The following is a 23445-nucleotide window of genomic DNA, read 5'->3' as shown; positions in this document are numbered from 1 at the left end:
TCAAAAAACCCACTCCATGTTTAGAACACATTATCTTTGATCAGTTTGTATCTAATTTGTATCACGCAAAAAGTGGTTATACATGTATTGTGAAAGAGGTGGGGCCTATGAAATTATTGCTTTTTCATTGCAGCCTGCCTCTTCTTTTTCCTCTAGCTCATTTCATCTTCTCATTGCTCTCCTCCACCTCTTCTCTTTCCTTTGCAACGCTTTAACCCTCTCTCCTACTCTCCAATACTGTAAACAAAAACCAAAATCACACATCCAAGCCTTGCTATTTTTTGTGGTAATTCATGCCGCAATCATGACTGTAATGACCTAACTTTCATTCTTTCTAAGCTACCATGATGGATACTGTACATTTTAACCCATGAATAAAGATTTTCTTTTACAGCTCACATGCATGGCAGACATAATTCATGATCATTCAGTTGGGTAAAACTCAATTATCAGCTTGCTCATCAGAAATAACAAGCAAAGAATTTACTTAGCCACACGTCTGTCTCACATTATTGTTTATATATAATATATATATACATTGTATATACGTTCAGGACTCTGAAACAGATGCAAATTAATTTTCTACGCAGAAACACCCACACACACAAACATGGATTGCACTTGTTCAAACAAATAATAAAAGGTGTATTGTCCTACAGACCCCTACAGACTTAAATGATATTCAAGTAGTACTATGAATATCATTTCACTTCCAATTATATATGCTGACATTTTAGTGTGCATAATATTATGATTTCCTCACGATATGAGATCACAGTACATAGAAGAGAAAAAACAAAACAAAGAAAGTGAGTCTTGAGACAAGGCTGCATTAAAATGCAGAAATATTCATTTCAAAATCAATCCATATCTCACATCAAAAAAGAAAAGAAAAGGAATGAACATGTCCTTAAATACAATGGTAAAATTTCATTAACATTTTTTGAATTTACAGAATGGTTAAATAGATATTGATCTAAATTAATTGTTAAACCGATTTTAACATGAGAAAATTGTACACAATACAGTTTATATTGAAAAACATTCTGAAACATTCATCAGATGGAAATGGCTTAAAGCAGAAGGCCAACTTCCTCTTAATATTAGTGAATCTCTAATAACTCAGGTCTTAGGGCTAAAAAAAAGGTATGATTTGAGTTGTTATTATGTGCATGTTTGTGATTGTACGTTCATTTCGATATAGCAGTAATATCTACGCAATGGTCCTACAGAAATCAAATCACATTTGGAAGGAGGAATAAAGCTGTTACATGTACATCTTTCACATTAAAAAATATGACACTTATTGTTAAAGAAAGTATCAAAGCTTATTATGATATCATCGAATATTTAATAGCTATAGAATAGACAAATCATAACATGGAGAATTGTGGTGGGGAGATAGTGCGGAGTGATAAATTATCAAAAATTTGAATACATAGACCAAATTGCTTTTGCATGCACAAACAACTGTAGGCACCATAGGCAAGCAATAATTAGTGAGAAGTTGGTCAGAGCTGACATTTTGCTGGGATGGATCTGATGGTGCTTCATTGTTCAATTCTGGTACAAAGTGTGTATTGGTATCTCTTGAATGCGGTCCATGTCCTTGGTGATGCCAACTGGAAATGAAGAAAACAAAAAGGAAAACAAGATACACATGGTGCATAAATATTACATTTGTTTTATCATGTTTATTTAAAGACTGAATTTATCATTTCTTTGAAAGGACAAGATGTCATCCAGCTTACAACTCATGGTGGATCCATGCGTGGACATATGGGGTGTAAGATGCCCTTATCGTTTTTGTTTTTTTGAACAAAAAATCAACAGAAAAAACTGGAGGACGTGCGTGTGGTTCTCCCCCCCCCCCCACACACACTTTACAGAATTCCTGGACCCACCCCTGACAACTGCAAAATAAAAAAAATAATGGTACATATTAGCCAGGATGCTATATTCTATGCTTGTGTATAGTTGATATCATCCTTTATATTTGTCATTATATGACAGCAATAGCATCATTTATTCCGGATTACTAATGGTTATTCCAATAAGATTGAGTCAGCAATATCTGGGTTGGGTTTCCCGATTAGATTAAGTGCTTTACAAACACTCACCAGTGAGAAGTTGGTCAGAGATGACATTCTGCGGGATGGATCTGACGGTGCTTCATTGTTCAATACTAGCATTGGTATCTCTTGAATGCAGTCCATGTCCTTGGTGATGCCAACTGGAAATGAAGAAACAAAAAGAAAAAGAAATACACATGGTGCACAAACATTTCATTTTTTTTCATCATATTTATTGAAAGATTGACTTTATAATTTCTTTTACTAAGATTAACCTTTTAATAGCACAATTTTCAGGTAGCCCTTTGTAAAATTAATGTCCACAAACAAGAGGTTTTTTTTGCCCAGCAGAGATCGCACAGATTGGTGATCTGCATCAATGCAAAAGCAGTCAAACGGTACATGCATCCTCATTTGAAAATTGCTCATAGATTATCACTCTGCTTGGAAGGTCCAGGTACAATTGGCAGACAAGCTACATTCTCCAGTTGTGTGTTAGCCATTTGCTACAATATGACAAGAAGGATAACATGTCATCCAGATTGCAACCAGTGGTTAATTCATGTGGGGCACATCGGGTGTAAGATACCCTTTATTTTTGTCTTTTTTAACAAAAGAAATAAACAGAAAAACTGGAGGACGTGCCAGTGGTCCCCCCCCCCTCCCAACTTTCACAGAATTCCTGGACCCACCCCTGACAACACAAACACTTGTACATGGTAGCCAGGATGCTACATTCTTTACTTGTGTGTAGTTTACGTCATCCTTTTTAATTGCTATTAAAGTGTATAAGACAGCAAGAGCATCATTTAATCTTAATTACTAATGGATATTCCAACACGATTAATGCAGCAATATCTGGTTGGGTTTCCCAACAAGATTAAGGCTTTACAAATACTCACAGTGAGAAGTTGGTTAGAGCTGCCATTTTGCTGGGATGGATCTGATGGTGCTTCGTTGTTCAATTCTGGTATTGGCATCTCGTGAATGCAGTCCATGTCCTTGGTGATGGCAACTGGAAATGGAGAAAACAAAAAGAAAAAGAAAACACACATGATGCATAAATATTACATTTAAAAAGAAATCATATTTATTGAAAGATTGACTTTATCATTTCTTTCAAAGGACAAAATGTCATCCAGATTACAACCCATGGTGGATCCATGCGGGGACACATAGGGTTTAAGATGCCCCCTTTTTTTTTTAATAAAAAAATTAACAGAGAAAAACTGGAGGACGTGCGTGTGGTCCCCCCCCCCCACAATTTGCAGAATTCCTGGACCCATCCCTGAAAACTGCAGGATGCTACATTCTATGCTTGTGTATAGTTGATGTCATTCTTTTTATTTGCTATTATATGGCAACAAGGCGTCATTTAATCCAGATTACTAATGGATATTCCAACAGGATTGATTCAGCAATATCTGGTTGGGTTTCCCAACAAGGTTAAGGCTGTACTAACACTCACCAGTGAGAAGTTGGTCGGACCTGACATTCTGCTGGGATGAATCTGACGGTGCTCCTTCATTGTTCAATACTAGCATTGGTATCTCAGGAAGGCAGTTGATGTCTTTTTTGATGCCAACTGTAAATGAGGAAAACAAAATATACATAGCCCATGTTTATTTTATTGTTTCTATCTGATTTTTTTTGTAAGATTGAATTTTTTTTAAATTCTTTTTTATTTAGATTAACCTTTTAATACCACAGTTTTCAGAAAGCCCTATTTAAATGTCCATAAACAAGACTTGCCCATGAGCAGAGATCGGACAGACTGGTGATCTGCATTAATGCAAAAACAGTCAAACGGTACATGTATCCTCATTTGAAAATTGCTCATAGATTATCACTCTGCTTGGAAGGTCCAAGTACAATTGGCAGACAAGCTTCATTCTCCAGTTGTGTGTTAGCCATTTGCTACAATATGACAAGAAGGATAACATGTCATCCAGATTGCAACCAGTGGTTGATTCATGTGGGGCACATCAGGTGTAAGATACCCTTTATTTTTATGTTTTTAACAAAAGAAATGAACAGAAAAACTGGAGGACATGCATGTGGTTCCCCCCCCCCCAACTTCACAGAATTCCTGGACCCACCCCTGACAACTGAAAAAAACACTGGTACATCGTAGCTAGTTTATGTCATCCTTTTTAATTGCTATTAAAGTTTATAAGACAGCAATAGCATAATTCAATCTTAATTACTAATGGATTTTCCAACAAGATTACTGCAGCAATATCTGGTTGGGTTTCCCAACAAGATTAAGGCTTTACAAATACTCACCAATGAGAAGTTGGTCAGACCTGACATTTTGCTGGGATGGATCTGATGGTACTTCGTTGTTCAATTCTGGTATTGGTATCTCGTGAATGCAGTCCATGTCCTTGGTGATGGCAACTGGAAATGAAGAAAACAAAAAGAAAAAGAAAATACACATGGTGCATAAATACTACATTCTTTTTAAAATCACATTTATTGAAAGATTGACTTTATCACTTCTTTGTAATCCAGATTACAACCCATGGTGGATCCGCGCAAGGACACATGGGGTTTAAGATGCCCTTTTTTTAAACAAAAAATAAACAGAGAAAAACTGGAGATGTCCGTGTGGTCCCCCCCCCCAATTTACAGAATTCCTTGTCCCACCCCTGACAACTGCAAAAAACACTGGTACATGGTAGCCAGGATGGTACATTCTTTGATTGTGTATAGTTGATGTCATTGATATTCCAACAAGATTGATTCAACCATATCTGCTTGGGTTTCTGAACAAGATTAAGGCTTTACAAACACTCAACATTGAGAAGTTGGTCAGAGCTGACATTCTGCTGGGATGGATCTAACGGTGCTCCTTCAATGTAGCTGATGTCCTTTTTGATGCCAACTGTAAATGAGGAAAACAAAATATACACAGTGCATATATTTTTCACTGTTAACATCATATTTTTTTAAAAGTTGAATTCATTTTTTTATATTAAGATTAACCTTTTAATACCACATTTGTCAGATAGCCCTATGTAAATGTCCACAAACAAGAGTTTTATTTTTGCCCATCAGCAGAGATCAGACAGACTGGTGATCTGCATTAAATGCAAAAGCAGTCAAGCGGTACATGCATCCTCTTTCCACAGTCAATTGCATGTGCTTATGAAGAACACAAAAACATCATTGGAAGTGAGGCACAAAAATAGCATTTGCGGATAGGCTTACAAACTCTTTTGTTACGTATAGGGCACCCGAATGGGGTCAGCAAGTCAAAAAATTTTAAACTCGGCCTGGCTGGCTACACACATAGATCTTCAGTTTTGCGGTAAAACAAGGGCATTATGAAATTGGAAAAAGTAACTAACACAAAATACAAGCAGATGTGACACAAAAAAAAAAAGAAAAGATACTGATAGAAGGTCTAGTATCTGTTTATTAAAGTTGTTTGTTTTTTTTTTAGGCATAGCCCAAATAAACATGAATTAAGGCTACACAAGTACATGCTCATGTCTTTATTTTGAAAACATGGTATACCAGGTTGTGCTATATATGAGTTGACACCATGAAAATGTAATATACCAGGCCCTACTTAAATGCATTCATGCAGTATGAAGTAAGCTACTTCTAACATTGCAGCACAGTTATGAAGTTATTAGAGGCATTGAATAAACACACACACTGTATACTGTCCATACGTTTTACTACAAGTATGTATTCATTTGTGTGCACTCAATCTTACCTAATTTCGCCCGGTAAATGTTGTCATCATCGTCATAATCAGAAGTATCATCTTTGTCACTGCTGTCTACGGTGCTCGTGTTTCCATCATCGCTACTGCTTTCAGAATTCTCTCCCCTATACACAGCAGTAACTGTGCCTTTCCACAGTTTCCTGTGCCATCGCATTGACACACGAACTCCAAGTCGTGGGAAGCTGCCCTTCCTGAATTTCAGCTGATCAACAGCTACGGTATTCCTCGTACCCATCTTTGTCCCAAAGGACTTCAACATCTGGTGGTTTCCCTGAGGACAAAGACCTGTAACAAACAAAAACAAAAACATTCACTACAAGTGTATTAAAAAAAAATTAATTTTAGCAGAAATGTTTTACCTCAAGTCTATCTAGTGGTCTATTTTTACATTGATCATAAAAATGCAAAAGCACAATTCAACTCATACTATATACGGATAGAGGGCGAAGATTCCCTGTGCTTATGGTACTGCAAAACTACCCTCTAGAATGTGTGGGCACCTATAGCCTATAGCTAGGCTAGATCTGACAATTGGAACATTGCATTTAGACCTAAATTTATATATTTTAATTGTAGTGGAACATCAGCGTATTACTATTAGATATCACAGGAGGGGCTTACTCAAGTACTGCCCTCTGGCCTGTTAATACACTAAAGCAGGGCTGCCAACACTGGAAACTAGTTGAGAGTGAGACTCCCATAGGCTAATGCTATAATTCAGGAGTCAAAATGAGTGAGATCAATAGAAATGCATGCAAATGAAATAAAGTTTTAGAGTGAGAAAGGACCAAAATGAGTGAGTCTCACGCTCAATGCATGAGAGTTGGCAGCCCTGATAAAGCCTTCATTGCAGTGATTTCAATATTATGGAGACTTGGCACTCACAGCGACATAAAAATGCATGCGATAAAAACATACTCAGTACTGGTACCCGTACAAAGCTTTTGCAGTTGCCTAGATCTCTGAACAACACATATGTATTTATGGGCCAGCATTATTTAATCCTACTCCTAGAGTCCCAGGAATCCTAGTAGGCCTATCAGATAAATTTATAGACGTTGGTGAAATTATTCATATTTACTAGGCCTATAGCCAGTATAGGCCCTTCGGCTTCTACTAGCTCCTTCCTTGGCTTACATTGGCAAATTCACATGAGATACATTACACTCAGATTTGGGTGTTTTTCTTTGTGTGTGTTTACAATCTTGGGGCTCAATCGGCCATAGATATATAAGTAAGTATAGAACCTATCATCAGAACTCTAGGGCCCTACACTCAATGATGAACCAGCGATTAGCCGCTCTGTTGGCTGTGACCACGTAACTTGTTAGACTCGTCCGACTAGTAATCTCGTACTTTTTGTGGTAATTCCCAAACAACTCACCCTGAAGTGTTAACAGTTTGGCATTGCCCACACCCACTACGTATGAGGTCCACATATGGACCATAAGCACATAAAGCCAACTCAACGAGATCATTGTGAACGTTGTTTTTCTAGACTAAAAGGGTCTATGATTTAAACCCTACTAAACTGTACTGATTACTATGTATAGAGTATCCCTTTGTACCCACATATTTATCTATACACAGGACTACACCTAACAACAAAACGAAATATTTTGGAAAACCCACGACAATCTGCGTATTTATCTTGACAAGTGACAATCTTACGGATAGAAATTGCCTGGGTCTGTTCATTTTATTTGAAATTCCATGATCTCATAGCTACTCATTGTAAAACTCACCGGTCCTGGGGAGGGTCCGGTTGACCCTCCATCGTCTGCTTCTGCCAGTTCTGGCGATACGACACCTTCTCTGAACGCGACTCGAAGATTCGCGACCACCCGAACCGACGTATAGCGATACGTCGGTTCGGATGAACGCCTTCAGCCAATTCGCGTTCAGGCAAAATGACGTATATCAAATTTCTCTGTTAAAAACACAAAATCCGGTTTCAAAATTTTGTGAGTAGAAAGAGTGTGTGCTGGGCTTTCTTAAAACGGCAAAATCTGAAATTCGAAAAATTTACCGAATTTTGACATATACGACGGTTCGGATGGTCGCCGACGAATTATGGGCGGATGAGCTGCCAGGCAGCCAACGGCCATAGTGAAAGAGACCAAGTCGGATTCAACGACCAATAGTTGTTAGACTCTTCAGGGCGCGCCACTCCATATTCTGTGGACAGCGGTCGAAAGTTACAGCTATAATCCATATATCAGGGGAGGCAGGCCTCTTCAGCCCAGTTAAGCAACCTGCATACGAGAAGGACACTCCGATGTAAAACCTACGACTCAAGAACCTCGCTGCTACGTCCTAGCTTGCTTGGCTACAGCACACGAACCTTGGGTGTAAAGAGTGGGGTCAGTACTGCGCACACTGCACTCCACTTAAAAGCTATTTTGCGCAGGCCCGAGGACATGTCCACGTCCTCCTCCCCCTTAAAGTCCTGCAGCGTTGGGAAAGGGGCGAAAACGGCAGGTGAAAGATGTCACTGGCAGCCGCAGCTCCAATCCTACATGCAGGCGGTTCAGGATATTGGTCGCTTAATGCTGACCTGGAGACGACAGCATCATTCGGCAGCACCTTGAACGACCAAGCAGCCCTTTTTAGGGATAGCACTGCTTGCTCCGCATGGAGAGGGGCCTAGAAAAGGTGGCCTAACCAAAGCTCGTCTCCTCTGACCTAGCTGGTTAACCGCGGCCAACGGGCATCTTCCAAGCGGTCGAACAAAACAGAACAAAAAGGTCACACCTCCTTCAAAAGGTGTACACAAACTGAAGTTAGCATGTTGGAACGTTAGAACAATGTTGGACACGGACGGCCACAGACCTGAACGGCGGTCCGCCCTCATCGCTCATGAGCTCTCCAGACTTGACATAGACATAGCTGCTCTCAGCGAAGTCCGCCTTGCAGATGAAGGTAATCTCCAAGAACATGGTGCGGGCTACACACTCTACTGGTCTGGGAAACCTCGGTGTGAACGACGTCTATCAGGAGTTGGTTTTATGGTCAAGAATTGCATCGCCTCCAGGCTCGAAAACCTTCCTACAGGCCACTCTGACCGGATTATGTCCATGCGTCTCTCCCTTCGCAACGGTCAATATATCACTCTGTTCAGTGTCTATGCCCCAACCCTTCAGGCGGAACCAGCCGAAAAGGATAAGTTTTACACTGATTTGCGCACCTTCTCCCAACAAGTTCGGGAAGACGACAAGGTTGTCATCCTTGGTGACTTCAACGCTCGCGTTGGGAAAGACTCAGAAACCTGGTCAGGAATCCTTGGTAAACATGGCGTCGGAAAGTGCAACGACAACGGACGCCTCCTGCTGGAGTTCTGCACAGAACAACAACTAGTCATCACAAACACCCTTTTCCAGCAGAGGGACAGTTTAAAGACTACCTGGATGCACCCCCGGTCCAAACACTGGCATCTATTGGACTACATTCTGGTTCGCAGGAGAGACCAACGTGACGTGTTTCACACCAGAGTTATGCCCAGTGCTGAATGCCACACTGATCATCGGCTTGTTCGCTGCAAGTTAAACCTTCTTTTCAAGCCTAAGCTGAAATGCAGAGGGGCTCATCAGAAGAAATTCAATGTTGCTTACCTGCAGTCAGCTGAAGTGAGATGTAATTTTCAGACGAATCTCCAAACAAGGCTTGAAGATGAAAACCAATTCAAGGACATTTCTCCTGAAGTCTTTTGGGCTAGGATGAAATCAGCCATACAACAATCCTCCAAAGAGGTATTGGGACTCTCCTCCAGGAAGAACAAGGATTGGTTTGACGAAAGCAATCAGGAGATCAAAAAGCTACTTGCTAAGAAGCGATCTGCCCACCAGGCTCATCTCACGAATCCATCCTGTCCAGTGAAAAAAAGTGCCTTCCGTCTTGCATGCAGTCACCTCCAGCGCAAACTTCGAGAGATCAAGAATGAGTGGTGGACAAACCTTGCCAAACAAACTCAACTTTGTGCCGACACTGGCGACCTGAAGGGTTTTTATGAGGCACTGAAGAGTGTCTATGGTCCCTCACACCAAGTTCAAAGTCCTCTTCGTAGCGCAGACGGCGAAGTTCTCCTCAACGACAAGACCTCCATCCTCACCCGATGGTCAGAGCACTTTCAGTCGCTCTTCAGTGCCAACCGCATAGTACAAGAATCTGCCCTGCTCCAGAGTCCCCAACAGCTCTTTAAACCTGAGCTGGATGAACTCCCTACAATCGAGGAGACACTTAAAGCGATTGAACAAATGAAAATCGGCAAAGCAGCAGGTGTGGATGGAATTCCCCCAGAGGTATGGAAGGCTGGTGGAAAAGCCCTACACATCAAGCTTCACGAGTTCTTCACGCTTTGCTGGAACCAAGGCCAACTACCTCAAGATCTTCGGGATGCAATTATCATCACCCTGTACAAAAACAGAGGAGAGAAATCAGAGTGCACCAACTACAGAGGAATCACGCTTCTTTCCATTGCGGGAAAAATCCTTGCTCGAATTCTTCTCAATAGACTAACGCCTAGTGTCGCAGAAAGTGTTCTCCCAGAATCTCAGTGTGGTTTTCGCGCAAACAGAGGAACTGTTGACATGGTCTTTGCCCTCAGACAGCTTCAGGAAAAGTGCAAGGAACAAAACAAGGGACTTTACATTACCTTTGTTGACCTAACCAAAGCCTTTGACACAGTGAGTAGGAAAGGACTCTGGCAAATTCTGGAGCGCCTTGGTTGTCCCCCGAAGTTCCTCAATATGATCATCCAACTGCATGAAAACCAGCAAGGCCGGGTTAGGTATAACAGTGATTTCTCCGAACCCTTCCCAATTGACAACGGTGCAAAGCAAGGTTGTGTTCTTGCACCGACCCTGTTTACCATCTTCTTCAGTATGATGCTCAAACAAGCCATGGAAGAGTTCAATAACGAAGATGCTGTTTACATCCGGTACCGCACAGATGGCAGTCTATTTAATCTGAGACGTCTGCAAGCTCACACCAAGACGCATGAGCTACTCGTCCGTGAGCTACTCTTCGCAGATGATGCCGCTCTTGTTGCTCATTCAGAGTCTGCTCTCCAGCGCTTAACGTCCTGCTTCGCAGTTACTGCTAAAGCATTTGGCCTTGAAGTAAGCCTGAAGAAAACCGAGGTTCTTCATCAGCCGGCTCCTCGACAGGATTACCAGTCCCCCCACATCACCATAGGGCAAACAGAACTCAAAACAGTTGATCAATTTACTTATCTCGGCAGCACCATCACATCAAACGCAAGAGTCGACAAAGAAATTGACAACAGACTTGCTAAGGCAAGCAGCGCCTTTGGTAGACTGCACGACAGAGTCTGGAAAAACAACCACCTGAAAAAGCAGACAAAGATCAGCGTGTACAGAGCCGTTGTCTTACCAACTCTCCTGTACGGATCCGAGTCATGGGTCCTCTACCGGCATCACCTATGCCTTCTTGAGCGCTTCCACCAGCGATGTCTCCGCTTCATCCTAAACATCCACTGGAATGACTTTATCACCAACATCAAAGTTCTTGAGCTGGCAGAGACTACTAGCATCGAAGCCACACTGATGAAAACTCAACTGCGCTGGGCTGGTCATGTCTCGAGAATGGACGACCATCGCCTTCCGAAGGTCATGCTGTACGGTAAGCTCTCTTCTGGACACCGAGAAAGAGGTGGACCCAGGAAGAGATACAAGGACTGCTTGAAAAAAACCTTGAGCACCTGCAACATCGATCACCGACGGTGGGCTGCTATCGCCTCTGATCGCACATCTTGGCGCCTTACTGTTCGACGAGCAACAGCCGCCTTCGAGGATGATCGCAGGGCCCGACTCAACAGAAAAAGACAACAGAGGAAAAACCCAACACCCAACATCAACCAACCGACTTTCCCGTGCAACCGCTGCAACCGTGCCTGCCTGTCCCGCATCGGACTCATCAGTCACTTTCGAGCCTGCAGCAGACGTGGACTTCCTTAAATCTTCGTTCGCGAAGCAAAGCCATATACTACAGTGTGGTGTACTATACTATGCATATGGGAGCGGCCTGTAAACTACATTGTAGCGTTCTATGGTACATATGCAGTAATGGTCCGAGTTGTTACAACGCGCGCATCAAAAACCTCTTTGGCGCGCATGCAAAATTAGTGTGCGCCTCTCAAGCAGCTCTAAAAACAATCAAAGACGATTGATAAACAACAACAAAAACTTCAAAGACCGCGCGTCTCAGCAACTGAGGTGATGTGCGTATACTAGTAGCAAGTAGGCTTGAGGACCGCGCGCTGTCCATTTGTTTTGTACAGGATTAGCACGCACTTTCCTGTCTGCTCAGTAAGGCCCACGGTAAGGCCTCGTTTGGTACCCGTATAGTACTGATGAACATGGCGATCACGAACTGTGTGTAAATTGTCTGGAATAGGGTCGACTTTTCCCCGAGACCGAGTTAGTCTGGAGCCTTCTGGAATAAAAGTCGGTCTACCGACTTTTATTATTTTCTCAAAATACTCCAAAACGACTCATCATTCCGGCAAACCGCGTCAGCCAGGTAAGTTTCTTTGTAGACTCTTTCGATATATTGCAAGCAAATATGAAATGGTGCCAGACAGGTTCTCAAGCCCTTACCAGAACTTTGTTTTCACTGTAATAGTTAAAAGCGAGTATGATACATTATTTAAGAAAAAAAAAAGACATCACATAACATTTTTCAGTATAAGGTATATATACGCACCGATTTCTCATTCCTTTCTCATATTTCATATATATATATATATATATATATATATATAAGTATATACAGTTGGCTTTAAAGCTGACCCCAGTAATACTGGAGTCCTGCTAACAAAATCAACACTGATGTAAATTTCTCATTCATATTAATAAGAAATTCATGAAGAACACTCACCTTGATCTTCTTTGAAGAATCACTCCAATCCCCCACCCCCTCCCTCCATATCTAACCAAAATCAACTATCAAGTTCTGACCAATGCATTTAAAGTTGACTTAAAACCCGTCAAACAAATTTAATTTTGTTGAACTTGTGCACTTCTTGAGATACAGAGAGAAGAATGTGGATCGCAGAACTCCTGTAAAACTGAAAAGAATAATAATGATCAGATGAACAAAAAGGAATGGAAGTAATACCGTACATTAAATTTGAAACAGAATAGAACATGCTATGTTATGTTATGATGAAAATAACATGCAAATACACATTTTAAACTACAAATATCACTACTGAAACTGTCATGCTTATGTCTTACATAGTTCTCCTAATGGGTCTCGAGTACATCCTCAAGACATGAGACAACAAGTTCACATTACTGAAATGGCACGTTTGTCACAAATGTGTTGAGTTTTTACTCTCCTTGAAGTAGATCATTTAGATGGATGACTAAATTGTTTAAGAGAGGAAGTACTCGGGTATATTTGAGCATTTTCACTTTACATTTGACCCCCGGGCAAAAATCTTTCAACACAGAAAATAGCTTTCATATTCCTTTCCACAATAAAAACTGCACATTCAAAGCCTTTGCGTACCTGTTTTATACTTCAGAAAATAGTTATGACATCACAAACTTCTTCATATCAACCACTCAAGAATTGTTATGAATGACAAATAAATGTAAAACTTCTGACATTGATAGCTTAATTTCAATCCAATTGATATTCATCAACATTTTATTGCTGTGTTTGTAATACCTACTCTCGTATTAAAATCAAGTATAAACTATGCATGAACATCAAAATGAAATGGCTGTTTATATTTTTTTTGGTGAAGTAATATTACATCTCAAAGTAATTTGAAGATTCCATAATGACTTCAAATTCTGCTCCACAGATCCTTTTAAGCCAATTTGATAGATCAAAAAATGCGAGCACACGCAAAGCCTTCAAGGTGAATTTATGCCCATGCATATTAAGTGACAACACTTGGAATTACCTGTACTCGGAAGATGCTTTCCACGATTTCACTGCACTGGAAATTTTCTTCAAGAGTTTGCAGTGTAATATTTTGCCTGGGTATGCACGAAATGTTGTATTAATTGGGCCACTCTACTGGCTTCCCAGAAGTCCGCTCGTTCCTCACCTAAACATTCATGTATGTATAAATGTCTAATAAAATCATTACGTATAGAAAAAAAAAGGGAAAATATTTCAGTGGATGGAAGAAAGCTGCCGTCCCCGTCAATGGATTCATGATACCTATGTCTTGAAGGTGAGATAAAAATAAAACTGAACCATATTCATGTTGTTGTTCAAAGAATTCCATGCATGTTCATTTTACTGAAAAAAAATACTATGATTTATGACCAGATATATCGTATGACATATTTGTTTTGGATGCAATAATTACCTTTGTTGAGACTGTCTTTCGAAGATTTCTTGGGAAAAAGGCACCGGAAAACCCCATCGCAGTCCAAAGGGTATTAAGGATTGGTCCCACATCCTTGATACCTCGCCCGTTGGAATGTAAGAAGAGGGATTCAATTCCATCCTTGTGAAAGAAGGATGGCGTGAGTGGTCTCACCTCCCTCACATAGACCTCCAAAATTGGTGAGGCCTCCCGGCTGAAAAATATGTCAGCCGGGCCATACAAGGAGGCTGTCTTGTGGTCCTTAACCTAGTTTAGATCATACTAGTATTCATTAACAGAAGGAAATCACTAGTCTTACATTGTGAAAAAGTTAACATTTGACTCACACACCGTCCAATCACAGATAGGTATGTAGAGCTAAAATTAAGTGCAATTCGATAGAAACTTGCTCAAAATGTTAGGGTCAAAAATTGTGGCCATTCGCATGTAAATTATTTAACCTTGAGAAAACCTTCATGTGTTGAAAGCTGAGGACCTTTATGCAACCACTCTCCTCTGTATGTATGATTGAACTTGAAACTCTATTTGAAAAGTTATCATCTCCCTCCAATGCAGTTTGCTCAGACAACAAAATCTAAACTTTCACTGAAAAGCTATTTTAGTTCCCGTAATAGCGACCATGGTTATAATGGATTCCGATTAACAAAAAGTATAGATTCAGGCTGCAGCACTATTCTATATGTCTTTTATCGTGTGTGTGGTTGAAACAAAATTTTGATATATAAAGAAAACTGCTGGTCCCATGGACTTCGTTAGATTTGGAGGAAATCCGCGGTACTTGACAGGTTAATTCTTGTAATTTTTCCAAAAATATTCCTTTGTCAATCAAGACAATCCCACCTTATATTACTAGGGATAAAGTCACTCTGTCCATAATATAATAATTAAAGACAGGTTAGGCAGGAATGTATTAAGTAACCAAGATAGGATATTTTTTTTTTCAACTGAAATAAGTTTTGTGTAATATGATGGAATTTAAAATGTGACCTATTTCAAATCATCCAAAAAAAAAAAAAATCTTAACGGAGTCCACTGGATGATGATACACGCTCATTTGAATGATGATACACGCTGACTTGAATGATGACACAATTATTATATCAACAGTCATGAAAACTATTCGTAAAAGAAAACGTTTCAAGATACCCGCAGGCGAATTTTCCCGTCGATGTAACTCCTACCACGAAACTCATCCAAAGTTGCTGTTGTTCCAACACAGGTCCTTTGGGCATTTACGGTGTATAAGTCGACCAAGAGAAAATCTCTGACAGCAGCCTGGTTTGACCAGGTTGCCTCACCTGACCTGATCTTATCTAAATGAAATACAGTAGAACATGAGAAATTCAACACAAGTTTAAAGATGTGTATCAATGAATAATAACCACAGGTATGGCATTCCTGGAGTTTGGTTATCACCTACAAATACAGGTGTACCTGCAATTCTGGACCGAACTTCTGTTCCCCTTTGCTTCATGGCCATTCGTATAGGCCATCCTTGCAGCACGTAGCTGCGGGAGTATGCCCCGTACATCCTCCTTAATTCTCCAGGCCAGGGAAGATTGGTGGTCCCACGTAGCTTGCAACAAAATTTGCGAACTTCCATGCCGAGTCATAATATTTGTGTTTCGTCTTTGGCGCATAGCTTTGACTGCACATGTGCTTGGTTGTGCTTTGGTGTCATAGAAAGAGCAACTGATGTTAAATCATAATAATGATTAAACAATTGATCTTCACATAAAATGGATATCAATAATGAGAATAACTTCATTTTACATAATGGAGCATTAAATGTACCTCTCATGTAATTTCCATACTGTGAAACACAATATATTCTCAAATTGCCACTGGGATTCAATGCACGTAGAGTAGGGAAGAATTTTGCATGAATTCTAATTTTGTGAAGCATGGCTCTCACGACATTTATGAAATTGAAATGTATGCAAACATTCTCTTTTCTTACAGTATGAAGTATGCCCTCAATGTGATGCTGAGAAAGAAAGCACTAGTCATTCAATAAGTTAACGTTATTACTAGCTGATAATGTATGCACGAAACACGTTTGAGCTTTGAAAAACTATAATCGGCACATACCTTTTTAGGCCAAGTTCCTGAGAAATCCATAGGCTCGAATTATTTCATGCTTCAGTGTGCACAATAAAATATGTTCCCTTTTTAAATTGTGCACTTTGATTGAGTGACGTGATGATAAATTTACTGTAATTTTATCTTATCAAGCATGAACATAAACTTGTGGAGAATTCTACAAATGTCACAGTACCTTTCGGTCTATGAAGAAGGGAATAGCATAATTCTCAAGAGGATGGTTAGGTAAATAACTCTCAGCAAAAAAAAAAATAATAATAATACTAATAATCTTTAAATATAAGTTAATTTGATAAGAAAGAGAAAGGTATTACGAGTTCAACGGTATAGATTTGATTGAATTCAGATGAAAAATATGGAATTCATGACATTTTGAAATTTGGCTACTTTTGGGTGAAACAGTTCTTGAACGGTCTATATGAATAAGCAAATGGCAAAGTGAGCGTGTCATTTCCTCACAATTTACCATATCAGTTTGTACATACAATTTTGAAATCTCCAGTTTTTCATTTAAACGCAATTTTGCCCAAGGCTCGAATCTCACATCTGTACTTCAACCTGATTAATTCAATCAATGGTCAAATAGAGAAAGAACATGTAATGTCCATTTTATTACACTTGGGATTGCAACTGTTCAACAAAGAGGTTTCATTAGTCGAAAGCACTAAAGATGGAGTGAAAAGTAACGTATGGCTTCTCTGGGGTAAAATCTAAACAGCTTGAAATTCTTATTTTTTAATCTAGGTTTGAATGCTGTCATGTAGACCTTTAACATAGAAATGATTTATGCTAGTCAAGCCATCATTACTAGCAAGCAGCCCAAACATAGTGTATATAATCAACTCATGATAGCGAAGGCAGCTGGCATGATCGCACTATATACATAGTGTATATTCCTTGTATGTTTTATATTATACATGTGTCAAGCAGATTTAAGAATTTGAAGTGCAGAGACCATAACTAATTATTACGTAGGTGAGATTCAGACTTGGTGTTATCCTTTCGAAAGTGCGCATTTGGTCCACTTTCGACTAACTCGCCTAAAAATCATGAATGGTGTAAAATTAAATCAAATTAAATCAAATTGCATGCAATCACACAAAATTAATCAAACACCGTACGTCTCTCCATGCAGTACACATACACTGTATTTCTTTCCTGATTGCTGAAGTGTTAATCAACTCCAGTAATTCTATATTTTTCCAGGCTACGTATTACATTATTTTGAGCTAGTGTTAAAGTGTCAATAACCAATGACTAATTTCGTTATTTATTACATTTTCTAACTCATCAAATCAAATTCGAATGAATCATTTTTGTCCAGGATACATGCATTTCCAAGTGTTCGCATGTCAATCAAGTTTTTGGATAAGTGCCAAATGTCATTCCAGTAAACCATTACATTTATCCAATTAATGTTATGATTCTACATAATTATTACATAACTATTTAAAGTGTCTTTCATACTTACATATAATATTTCCAAATGATTAATGTCCCCCGATTCTGCTCTTTTCTTGCATAGAATATGCTGAATAAGAAACTATTGCATATCTACTAAGGTCTTGAAAGAATGCAGTGGGACTTTGTTTGGATTTATATGTTTTGAGTAGGCCTTTCAGTCGTTGTTTGTTTTCATTAAAGTGTTATCTGCCCCCTTGCTCCGATATCGATGGCAAAAACGAAGGCTTATAGCCCTTGCTCTTTAGTTCATTCAATAATACTTCGCAGTTCTCTACTTTTCTTTCATGAGCGGCTTCAGTGTTAGGTTCGAATGGCACTGTCAATTCAACAATGAGGATTTGGAAAGATGGCCCCTTTCGGTGAACCACTGCATATTGATAAGTTACATGTTGGACATAAAATGATATAGACTAAATAGCACTTATGACAGATTAATCTGATTCATACATCATTTACATTATACTATGCAATGATACTGGCACGATCACACTCTTGTGCTCGCGAGCGCAGCTAGTATGATCACACTCTTTTGATAGCAAATGCAGCTGGTGTGATTACACTCTTCTGATGTCTGATAGCGAGTTTGGTGGCGTGATCGAGCACTTTTGGCGTAAACACACTCTTAAGATGGCAAGCTCTGGTGGTGTGATGACACTCTTATGATGGTGAGTGCTGGCGGCGTGATCACACTATCATGATGATAGCAACCGCTGCTGGCCTGACCAAACTCATGATAGCGAACGCAGCTGTCATGATCACACTCTTCTGATGGCGAGCGCTGGTGGCGTGATCACACTTTTATCATGGTGACAAGTATTGGCCTCACGCTCCTTTTCCGGGCTCCCATATACCTGTGTTAAATGCAGCATATTCCATAAATCATTATTCTAATTAAGCTATGTGAGCAAAATTCACAAGAAAATGAATACCATATTGGGTCAACGTAACAAGATTACACTAGGCCTTACCAGAAATTCAAGTGTTGAACAGGCATTCGGGCTGGTGCCCAATGCATCGACCCAGCCCATGGCAGATCTGCCTTTCCTTATTTATTTTATGATGTTCTATCACAATGTGCGCAGGCCTCACAAAGAGCCTTTGCGCACAACGATGTGAAGCCTCGTCATCTGGGAGCAATTTCCATGATTTTACAATGTGAGTTAATCCTGCCATTCTGTGTGAAGTGCGTACCGAATTTCCCAGGCCTGGAACAATTACATCTAATACGACGTATCCAGCCTTATTGACTCGGCCTGTAAAAAGCCAGCATACCACTGGATCATCACCAGCACTCTTGTCCGTCATTTCTAACTGTTGGGAATAATGTTTGCTCCGCTCTTCCGCATTCATATCCAAAATCTTCTTGCTTGTCGCCATAAAAAAAAAGATATATATATATATATATGTATATATATATATATATATATATATATATATATAACGTTAATGAATGCCTTAACAGACCTGCTGGCTCCCTCAGATCCAAGACCAGAATATTGTGTAGACCAGCCTTCAACGCAGATATATTATTCATTAAATGTTAGTCAATGACTATGACACTTTGAAAATAGATAGTCCTGCTCTATTTTTCTGAGAGAATGAGGCTGAGTTTCACGTTGTTAGAATGAAATGCAATGGAGTGAATGTGTAGACCATGAGTGGTAAATAAATGGCACATGGCTGGTGCTACAAGGAAACTTCCAACACAAAACACAGTGTCTGGGACCAAGCCAGCCCATCAGATGAGCTCTCCATTTTCAGAGTAAAAGTGAAAATAATGCAGTTACACTGGGTGCTGGTTTCGAGGTGTACAAGTAAACTTAAGGGTATAGGCCTACGGTTAGGACGAGGGGAAGGCAGGGTGAGGGTTAGGGCGTAAGTTGCTCGGTCTAGACTAGATCTAGAGATCTACACTGGCTTAGACTGGGTTAAATTTGAGCCTAGTTCATTATACTAGGCAGCTCGGGTTAAATTTGGGGTTAGAATATGATTTTGGGCTGAAATCTAACTTTGGGTCGGCAATGGATTCAACTTAGGGCTATGGTTAGGGTTAAGGTCAAGGGCTACCTTACTTGTTTACTAGTGGTCTGACTTACCCCTTGAAGAATATTTCCAAATTTGAGCTAGCAGGTACCATGGCAGCAACCCCCGGAACCTTCCCGTACACTCTGCATGCCTTTTGCTGGGGAGAACATTCTGGCAGACGACTCTCATGCCCACTGCCTACCAGTCTCGCAGTAAAGGCCTCACGCTCCTTTTCCGGGCTCCCATAGAAACCTGTGTTAAATGCAGCATATTCCATAAATCATAAAAAATCAATCGAGTCGTAAAATTTTTTAAATTGAAGCAGATGAAGGGAAATTTTCTCTGCTTTCAAGCAAACAACATATTTTGGGATGTTTTCAAGCTCTAAAAAAATTTAAGAGCCTCCATACGAGACTAGTCATTCAGTCACTCTCAAAAACGATAAAAATAGCAAATTACCTCATATATCAATAAAATTTCATTAAAAATACAAAAACCCTGATTCATTCCATTTCTTCATAGCCTGCAGAAGCTCCTGTCCTCAAGCAATGTCAAACACCACCAAAGGTGGCAATTTTCCACTTGACTGATTTTTGATTTTTTTTTTTGTTTGTAAAAAATAACATTACCCCATCTTTGTACTGCCTTCCCTGTAGGCAATGCGCGAGTTGAATTAGGAGCGCGAGGCCTATTGGTGGCATAATCATTCTCTTATGGCAAGCGATGTTAGTGTGATCACACTCTTATATGACGATGGCAAGCTTGGTCGGCGTGACCACACTCTTATGATGGTTAGTGCTGGCGTCATGATCACGTGAGGACGAGTGCTGGCGGCGTGACCACATTCTTATTATGGTAAGCGCTGCTGGCTTGGTCACACTGTCATGATGATGGCTATAGTGCTGGCGGCGTGATCACACTCTTACGATGATTGCGAGTACTGCTGGTGTGATCACACTCCTTTGTTGATGTGGCGGTTATCTTGATGACATTCCAAGAGTGATTGATATGGTGTTATACTCTCTAAATAACAGAAGGGAGTGAATTCAGAGTTAAATTGGAGTGAATTTTGAGTGAAAATATTCATTTTCACTCATTTTTAAGTGTCCTCAGGGATCCCTCGAAGATTTTGAAGTGATCCCTGAGGTCACTCCAAAATTAGTGGCTTGGCTTGTTATTATTTTGTTTGTAAATGTGATGAAAAGAAATGAATATAATTGGTTAATAAAAGTCACATGCTTTAGCGATTCTAATGGAAAAAAAGTAATTGCACATTTTGAAAAATTGCAGATTTGTCGACAATTTGAGCATATTGTACATGGTTGACAGGGCATTAATAAATCATGCAAATCTATAAAAGAGAAAAAAAAAAGAGTGAATTAAGAATCATAATGTAATGTGATTGTCATTACATACCAAAATTATCAGTGGGCTTTAAAACTGACCCTAGTAATACTGGAGTCCTGTAACAAAAATGCACACTGTCTGATATAAATTTCTCATTCATATTAACAGGAAGGCAAAAAAAAAAAAAAATCACACCCACTTTTTACAATAAAACATTTAGAACACTCACCAGGATCTTCTTTGAAGAATCACATTGACCAATTCCTAACCCAAATCAACAATGGTATAAAGTTCTGGCCAATTCATTTAAAGCTGACTTCAAAGAAATTTTGAAATTGTACACTTCTTGAGATACAGACAAAAGAATGCGGATCACTACCGTCTATTAGTTTGAAATGAGTTTTTTTTTTTTTTTTTTTTTTGTGCTAGTCAGTAAAAACAGTGTGGGGAGTCAAGCTGGAACTCATCTCATGTAAGCATGAGCAACGCCAGAAGGCGAATAGCAGGTTAAACATCACTACCTTTACCATTCAACACATGAATATCTGAGTTTATGCTGTGAGGTGAAAACATGTCGGTGAAAAAGTCAAAATGCTTATATTACAACGTTTCAAATACTGGTAATAAGATGTTATATGCAACGGTTCAATGACACTTGCTGGATCGGTGAAAAACAAACAAACAAAATGCTTATAAGTCACAACTTTCTCAAAGATCAGATGAGTTTTTAACACCAGTTCCAAGATTTGTCCTGCGATACTTGCCCCCATGTAATATCTATAAGTCAAACATAAAACCTATCCACAAATATAACCTCCTCCCTAATCCTAGTAACCACATTAAACTGAACTTACAACCCTATCACAATCTTAACTCTACGCCCTTGGAGAAAATAAGACCGGAGCGATTGTCGCAGGAACAAAATGTCATGTCACCGTAACCAATATCAGAATGCTATCTCCAAATAACAACAAACATCTAATGTATTCAAGTTAAGCATGATGGCAGAGGGGAGGAGGTAATCAAGTTTGACACCATTATGTTAAAAGAAAATGTATTGCTTGAATTTTATCAGTAACTCTAACATAAATTATTCTATACGATGTAATTGCAGCACTGCAGAATTAAAAAAAAAAAAAAACACCTTATATTTACCCCGGACATCAACTTTACTGCTTTATAATATCTACCACCATAACGAACCAAGAAAAACATGATACGGGTAAGGGGGGGGGGGGGAGGGTTGGGCAGAGGTTTAATAGCAGAGATTACTGGAGCGAGTGTTCCTTTTCGTATACTTTTGTTATCATTGTGTTGTTTTTCTCATAAAAGCGATGTACATTAGCAACAAAAAACGAGGATTCGCTGTCCCGGTCTTCTATGGTGTACAGATACCTTTTTGCTGCCGTGCTGGCACATGTAGCACCCAGCATTCGATGGCATCACGAATGTAATAAGGCCATCGTCGAGGTGAAACATGACTCTGTCTCTAAAGACGTAAGAAAGTCATAAACGGAGCAAACATAAGCGTTTACAAACTGTGGACACAGGCTTTTAATCAACAGCACAATCGTAAAATAATGTCCATGAATCGCTACTATTTTACACATTCTTTTTGATGAAATGACATAGTTGGAAAACTTTGAAATCATGGAAAGCCAGCCAAAATGCGTAAACTGAATACATGACAGAATACAATAATGGGAAGTGAGTTTTTTGCTGGTGAGTAAAAAAAAAAAAAAAAGACTCCTGGGGCTCAAGCTGAAACTCAGCTCCGATAAGCATGAAAATACCAAAAGGCGAATAACACATTAAACATCACTACCTTTACCATAAGTATGAAATAAATTTGTATTTAAACTCGTTGGCATAGTTCCAACACATAATATCTGAGTTTATGTTATGAGGTGAAAACATGTCAGTGAAAACGTCAAAATGCTTACAACGTTTTAAATAATAAGTTGTTATATGCAACTGTTCAATGACACTTGCTGGGTCAGTGAAAAAAAAAAAACAAAAACAAAATGCTTGTAAATCACTACTTTCCCAAAGATCAGATGAATTTTTAACATCAGTTCCAAGATTTTTCCTGCGATACTTGCCCCCAAGAAATGTCTAATGCACGCTAAGTCAAACATAAAACCTATAGACAAATATAACCTCCTCCCTAATGCTAGTAATAACATCAAACTGAACTTACAACCCTATCACAATGCTAACTCTACGCCCTTGGAGAAAATAAGACCGGAGCGATTGTCGCAGGAACAAAATGTCATGTAATAACAAACATGTAATACATTCAAGTTAAGCATAATGGCAAGGGG

General features: G+C 39.5%; 1 protein-coding gene across 3 annotated transcripts; it reads right to left on the bottom strand.

Moving 5' to 3' along the window:
* Window positions 1–963: 963 nt before the first annotated feature.
* Window positions 964–7738, bottom strand: LOC140230010 (uncharacterized). 3 transcript variants are annotated; one of them, XR_011901351.1, is made up of 7 exons: window positions 5800–6397; window positions 4874–4959; window positions 4359–4473; window positions 3541–3657; window positions 2975–3087; window positions 2121–2233; window positions 964–1622 (listed from the first exon to the last, which is right to left on the bottom strand). XR_011901351.1 is itself a non-coding variant. In XM_072310218.1 (7 exons), exons 2-7 carry the CDS (start codon window positions 6068–6070, stop codon window positions 1551–1553), a joined length of 774 nt encoding a protein of 257 aa, XP_072166319.1. In that variant the 5' UTR covers window positions 6071–6096; window positions 7557–7738; the 3' UTR covers window positions 964–1550. The 3 variants fall into 3 exon arrangements, 2 of the variants coding, with proteins under 2 accessions (XP_072166319.1, XP_072166318.1); XM_072310218.1 differs by lacking the exon at window positions 2975–3087 and adding an exon at window positions 7557–7738 and having other exon boundaries at window positions 5800–6096; XM_072310217.1 differs by lacking the exon at window positions 2975–3087.
* Window positions 7739–23445: the final 15707 nt, after the last annotated feature.

Source organism: Diadema setosum, chromosome 6 (assembly GCF_964275005.1).
Source record: "Diadema setosum chromosome 6, eeDiaSeto1, whole genome shotgun sequence".
Taxonomy (NCBI): Eukaryota; Metazoa; Echinodermata; class Echinoidea; order Diadematoida; family Diadematidae; genus Diadema; species Diadema setosum.
Note: the sequence above shows the minus strand (reverse complement) of the source record. Positions and strands in the feature narration are given on the sequence as shown.

Excerpts from the sequence above, each read along its gene's own strand:
- LOC140230010 (XM_072310217.1), bottom strand. The coding sequence starts at position 6,121 with ATGTTTTTGTTTTTGTTTGTTACAGGTCTTTGTCCTCAGGGAAACCAC. Across the intron at positions 4,960-5,799 it reads CATTTACCGGGCGAAATTAG|TTGGCATCAAAAAGGACATC; the intron begins GTAAGATTGAGT and ends CCTCATTTACAG. Across the intron at positions 2,234-3,540 it reads GTCCGACCAACTTCTCACTG|TTGGCATCACCAAGGACATG; the intron begins GTGAGTGTTAGT and ends CTTCATTTCCAG.